At 43.8% G+C, this 6,193-nt stretch overlaps 1 protein-coding gene across 6 annotated transcripts in view; it reads right to left on the minus strand.

Moving 5' to 3' along the window:
• The window catches only part of SLC35D1 (solute carrier family 35 member D1), a 47,561-nt gene extending 42,384 nt beyond the window's left edge, over positions 1-5,177 (minus strand). For all 6 annotated transcript variants that reach the window (XR_012028224.1, XR_012028227.1, XR_012028228.1 and 3 more), the window contains exons 1-6: positions 4,956-5,177; positions 3,998-4,031; positions 3,814-3,900; positions 3,042-3,109; positions 1,336-1,407; positions 616-684 (exon numbers count right to left, since the gene is read on the minus strand). Coding sequence is in view for 1 of the 6 variants with exons in the window: in XM_072820733.1 (XP_072676834.1) it covers positions 616-684; positions 1,336-1,407; positions 3,042-3,109; positions 3,814-3,900; positions 3,998-4,031; positions 4,956-5,158 (533 nt within the window). In the remaining 5 variants the exon portion in view is untranslated. The remainder of the gene's footprint in view (positions 1-615; positions 685-1,335; positions 1,408-3,041; positions 3,110-3,813; positions 3,901-3,997; positions 4,032-4,955) is intronic.
• Positions 5,178-6,193: the final 1,016 nt, after the last annotated feature.

Below are 6,193 nucleotides of genomic sequence, written 5' to 3' on the forward strand. Positions count from 1 at the left end.
TAAAACTGAAACTTAAGCACAATGGAAAAAAGCTTCGGTAATTTAATAGAAGATCTAAGTTACGGCATTCGTGATAGATCTTAGGTGAGGCCAAATAAAGAAATTCTATTATTTATTATTCCACCACATGGCAAATAATTCATTATCATTTGTCTTTTCTGAGACACTATTTTTTTAGCACTATGTAAAGTAAAAGAATAGCACATGATTTAAAAAGCACACAGGCTTTGGAGTCAGACACAAATTCAAATTCCAGCACTGCCATTTACTAGCTGTGTAACCTTGACCAAATTTCTGAACTTAGCTTTCAGTTTCCTCAACTAAAAATAGGAAAATTATACCCATATCTTTCAGAGGTGTTGTAAAGAATGCATAAATACGTGTAAAATGCCAAACATACTACGTGACATATGGTATGTGCTCAGTAAGTAGAAGAATCAGGTTTTGCCAGCCTTGACCTTAATATGGCCCAAAAGATTTAACTTTCCAAAGAGTCTTTGGGATGCTTTTCAAAGACATGATTCTTACTTAGCCTATAAAAATTCTCTTTATTGGTAATTGATTATTATCAATAATTATTGATAATTTCCAATGTGGTCTTAAATACATTCTTACCTGGCAGCTACAAAGGCTCCAATAATCATTGCAAATACAGTCATCTTAATACCCCAAGAAAAAGTCTTCCTACAAAATAAAATTTAAAAAGTGCATACATGTGTCTTTAGTTATTTGCAGAGACTCATTCTTACAACATAGACAGAAAAAGTGTTTTCCTTAAAAAAGCTATGAACATCATGTTTTAAATGTTTTCAAGGAATTGGATATTTCAAAGAATCCTTTTGATGAAGCAAAAACTTAAACAGAAAAGTATACTCATTTTTTCCTTATTCTTATATTTACTATTATTATTGAGCTTGAATCTTTGTAAATCAGAATTTCTTTAAGTAGAAAAAGGTCACACACATTTGTAATATTAATAGCTAAGACAGGAATACTATTTAAAACCTATATTGAAAAAAAATTTTTTTTTAAATAAAATAAAAAAATAAAACCTATACTGATGTTTCTGACCCAGCACCCAATGGCACCAGTAGGTATAGGAATTCCTGAAAGTGTATCTCATGTTCAGACAAATGCCAACTTCAATTCATAATCTTCCCAACTACTCCTCCCATAAACTATCAACTCCTACAGTAAAAAAAAAGTAAGTGCATAAACTTCTCAAAAGATAAAGTAGAAACAAGACAGATAATTTTACTATCTCACATATACTGGGACCCTTTTCAAGATGACTAAGGTCTGTTTAGGACTAAATATATCAGAAATTTGGCTCACTTGAGTAAAACTCCTTCAGCAAACATTGTAAACAGGATGGAGAACCTTCTCAGAACTGTAAACATTGGCAAGCTGGAAAAAAAAAAAAAAGGAAAAAAATACAATTCGTTAAAATAAAGTTTAAGAATTTATTTTTAAACTAAACCTCTCCATATAAATACCCTAAAATAATGCTAATCTCTTCCTTCCATTATGCTGATTAATTCTGTTCCATGTTGATTAATCTGTGATTGAATTCAGCTTTTATTTCTCTCTAGAAATAATTATTACTTGAAAGCCTGAAAGAGTTGCTTTTATAAAACTACTAGAAGTGAGAAACACCAAGCTATCTATAAAAAGTGGTAGAGATCATATAGCTATTATCAAAGACTAGTATGGCCACTTTTTAATTTTACACTACTTATCATACAAATCCCCTCAACAGTAACCATGTTAGTTTTTAAAAGAAAAAGATTCCTTTCTTCCTTCTTTACTAGACTGATCTTACTTCCCACCCCCCAATCACAGCATCTCCAACCCTCCAAAGAGCACCTATGATAATCTCACCCCATGAAATATTTGCTTGTCCTTTTGTGGAAGTACTTTTTTCTTCCTCTAAATTACCAGAGCACTTTGCTTGCACTAATCAAACACACAGCCTCTTGCAATATAGTTATTTCTGAATATATCTCATCTCACTCCAAAGTGCCTTATACTTAGATGGCAACCAAAGATAGGATATGAATGAATGGATGACTAAATGCATGACAGTGGATGAAAAAGAGCAAATTCTATACAAGCAGCACTTTGCAGCAGGTCTGCATTTCTTTCCAAGTGGGTAGTGAGATGGAAAAGGATGCCCCATCCATGATAAATCTGACTTCTATGAACCCTCTCCCAGAGATACCATTATGGTTACTCTGCAAGGTTTCTTGAGTCTGAAGAAAGAGGAAATGAAAAATGCTTTGTCTCTGATCCTCAGAAATCTCCCCATTCTGTTTTATAATCATCTAATATGCCAAGGGGTTAGCTTAAGTGGAAGTAGTGAAACCATGGATTTCTGTTAAATGGCTTCTCCATGTGTATAATTTTAATATCACAAACACCTACACACTATACTCCTTAAGTGGAGAAGCCAAGAATTAGGAGGTTAGAGGATAATAAAACAGTAATGTCACAGAGCACAGAACTATTGCTTCTTTCTAAAAGTGAATATGCTGCCTCTACGGTGATATGATCATAGGTATAATATTAATCCTATTTGTATCAGAGTTCCATCAGATGTCATTTTAACTACATCACGTTCAAAGAAAAACTACAAAATTTCTCACACCCACCCTCTGATTTGGCTTTAGGGAACTTGCCTAAAATATAGTATTTATAAATTGTATTTAAAGAATTAAAATCCCAGGAGCCTAGCCTATAGTCTTCACTACTATAGGTCTGGAAAAATAATGAAAATCTCCTATAAGCAATTTGCAATATTTTAAGACTTCTATAATAAAGTAAGGGGGGGGGGGTAAAAAACCCAAAACACATAAAAAGTCTTTCTCTTCAAACTTAAGAGAATTTAAACTAAAACCTTTGGTGTAATCTTATTTACTAACAAAAGCTTTCTGGTTCTTTCATATTTTCCAGAATCAATAACAATGTGTTAAATATTTGACATTCAGGTACAGTTTTAAGAATACATATTAACCTCACTAGTAAAATAAAGTTATCCATACTTCAGTTTCTTTGTGCTGAACAGTCCCGTGATTTGGTTCCCAAAATATAGTAGAGGTAGTGGAAACGTCTAGAAAATTTAAAAAGGGATAAAAGAGCTCAATAATAAAGATAGCTAAAACAAAGTCCTTTCAAACATAACAGTTTTGTTTATACGATCAAATTCTTTCTGCTTAAAACATAAGATTAGAACTCATACACAATTTTGGCCCCCATGAAGCCCAAAAAACATTATTCCTGGATAAACAGCACTACTATGGCAGAGAGAGGGAAGAATGGAGAAGAAAAAAGAAACAGAAATATGAATATGATCAAATCACATGAGATAGAAACATCACTTGCTCTAAAATATGATACTGTATTAGCCCATGGCTCTAATGTCAGCAGAAAAGGGAAAGGTATTTCATCTTTATGTGGAGTCAAGCAGAGGCAGATAGAAGAGTAAGAAAACAAACCCAAGGAATAATGAATGCAGGATACACTGACCTGATTTGATTAGATGGATGTAGAAAATGCAAAACAGCTATACTCCCAACAAGTGTTCATTAATTAAAACAACACAAGATTTCTGAGGGCTTTCTTCCCTTAATTTTAAAGAATTGGTAGGACTTTTTAAGACACATATTACTCCATTTATTCTTTGCCTTCACTATACCCACTCTGGGTGATTTCAAGACTGCAATTTTTAAATATGCAGAGGACTGATAAAAATATAGAACGGTTTTCAGAAAATAAAGTGTTTTTTTTTGTTTTTTGTTTTGTTTTGTTTTTTACCTTTCGAGGTACATTTCTGTCAAGGTCAGGAAACTTGACTACTCTGAGTGCCTTTCCCACCCAGAGAACTGCCACTGTGGCCACCATCTGTAAACAGAGAACACAGATTCACTGTTCTACATATAAAGACACACACAGAAGCTCTAACGACATAAACCACGTAATGCTGAAGATTCCAACTAACCTGGCCAAGTCCAACACATAGTGAGGAGGGAAATCTACAAAACGGTAGAGAGAGAGAGAGAGAGCGAGAGAGAGAAAAAAAATACAGGGTCAGAAAATGCCAAACACAGCTCTGTGAATTCAATTCGCACATCTGCAACCTTAAAATGCATTTTGAAACAAACACCAACGTCTGCCCCTTAACCAAATGAAAACGTGAGGGAAAAAAATATCCCTTGCGGGTTGTCAGGCAACACCGCTGATTTTGTAGCCTCGGGCGGCCACTTGTCTCATCCTGTCCGAGTCCACAATTTTCAGTCAGCTGCCTGCAACGGATGTTTCAAGGGAGGGAAGATGCAGGTCTCCCCGATGGTTCACATCTTTATTTATTTATTTTTTTTTGTTTTTCTTTTTTTTTTTTTTTTTTTTTGGTTCACACATCTTTTAAAACAAAAACGCTTCTGCTTCTGCCTCAGGGTCCCAGTGACAGGATCGGAGTCTTCCTCCACGAGCCGGAGGATGCGCACGTCCCCGGAGGCTGTCAGCGAACTCGGGGACCCCGAAGCCCCGGCCCTCGGCCCCGACTGCGCGGAGGGCTCGGCTCCCACCCCGGCACAGCCCACGAGCCGAAAGTCACGGGGCAACTCCGCTCCATCGCTCCGAACCGCCAGGTTTCCTTCCAGGGCGCCGCTCGGCGGGCGCTTTCCCACAGCGGGCGGAGCGCGCGCGGGACGGTCCTCAGGTCCGCGCGAGGAGCCGGCGCCGCCCCCGCACCCCGGGCCCGCGCGCGGAGCCGGCCCCGCAGCCGCCCCGGCCGCGCGTTCGCCGCCCGCCCTCCTCCCCAGCTCCCGCCCAACTTTGTTCAGCTTTAACTTCAGCGGCCGAAGTCCAGGGGGCCGGCGCCCCGCCGCCGCCGCCGCCGCCGCGCGCGCTCCTCCCCACGGCCTCGGCCGCCGCCGCCGCCGCCGCCTCGGCCCTACCTGTAATTGGTGAGCACGCTCTTGTTGACCACCACGATCAGGAAGGAGCTCACGCCGTAAAAGCCGGCGGCCAGCAGCTTCAGGAACACCGTCAGCGTTTCGGCCGACGCCATCCCCAGCTCCTCCTCATGTCTGTGTGTGGAGGATTTCGCGGGGGCTTCTCCTTTAACCCGGGCATGCTGACGTCTATGAACTTCCGCCATGGCGGCGGCGGCGGCGGCGGCGGCCCGCGAGGGGAGCGGCGGGCGGGCGGGCCTGGCGGCGCGGGGGCCTGCGGTGCTGGCTCGGGGGACTCGCGGCGCCCGGGCCGGCGGACGGTGCCGGCTGCGCCCTCGCCGCCTCGGCTCCCCGCCCGCTCGCCGCCCGTCCCCGCCCAAGGGCAGGGACGCCGGGTTTCACGCGCTCGGGGACTTTGCTCGGGCATGATGCAACGCCGGGTCAGAGGGTAGGGGCCGCGCCGGGGTGGCCAGGACCGGGCCGGGGAGGCCCGGGGCGGGGGCCGCGGCGAGCCGAGCGCGGGCGCGCAGGGCGGACAGGCCGGGGCCGAACCACTCGGGGACTGCGGGGCGCCGGGCGCCACAGCACAGCCACGGGCGCCGGAGCCGGCTCGCGCCTGCGCGAGTCTCCGGGTCTGGCCGCCGCCGCGTGCCCTCGGCGGGGAGGCTGGCGGCGGGGGGCCCGGAAGCCGTATTCTCCGGATAACAGTCGCCACCAAAGGACGAACAAGCCTCCCCTCGGGAACAGGTGGCTGGCTAAGTCGTCCTCGGGTGCGAACGCGTCGACACCCACTTGGAAGGCTCTTTTGGTCTCCCTTGCAGAAAGTCCAAAAGCCCTTCGGAAGAATCATACGTGGATAAAAGGAAACACTCAGGGCAGCCCCGGCGGCCCAGCGGTTTAGCGCCTGCCTTCGGCCCGGGGTGTGGTCCTGGAGGCCCGGGATCGAGTCCCACGTCGGGCTCCCTGCGTGGAGCCTGCTTCTGTCTCTGCTTCTCTCTTTCTGTCTCTCTCATGAACACACAAAATCTTAAAAAGAAAGAAAGAAAAAAAAAAAAGGACACTCAACATTTCATTCTGTATTCCCTCGGGCTCCTTACCTTTTCTGAACCTAGGAACCCCCCACTCCCAACAATACTTTGCAGATCAAGGGAAAACTTGCTTAAGAAAAATGTAGACATGTCTAAAAATGTAGTAAGATAATAAAGCAACTTGGGGATTGGTGATGGAGCAAAGGTTTGGGA

The sequence above is a fragment of the Canis lupus genome, chromosome 3 (assembly GCF_048164855.1).
Source record: "Canis lupus baileyi chromosome 3, mCanLup2.hap1, whole genome shotgun sequence".
NCBI lineage: Eukaryota > Metazoa > Chordata > Mammalia > Carnivora > Canidae > Canis > Canis lupus.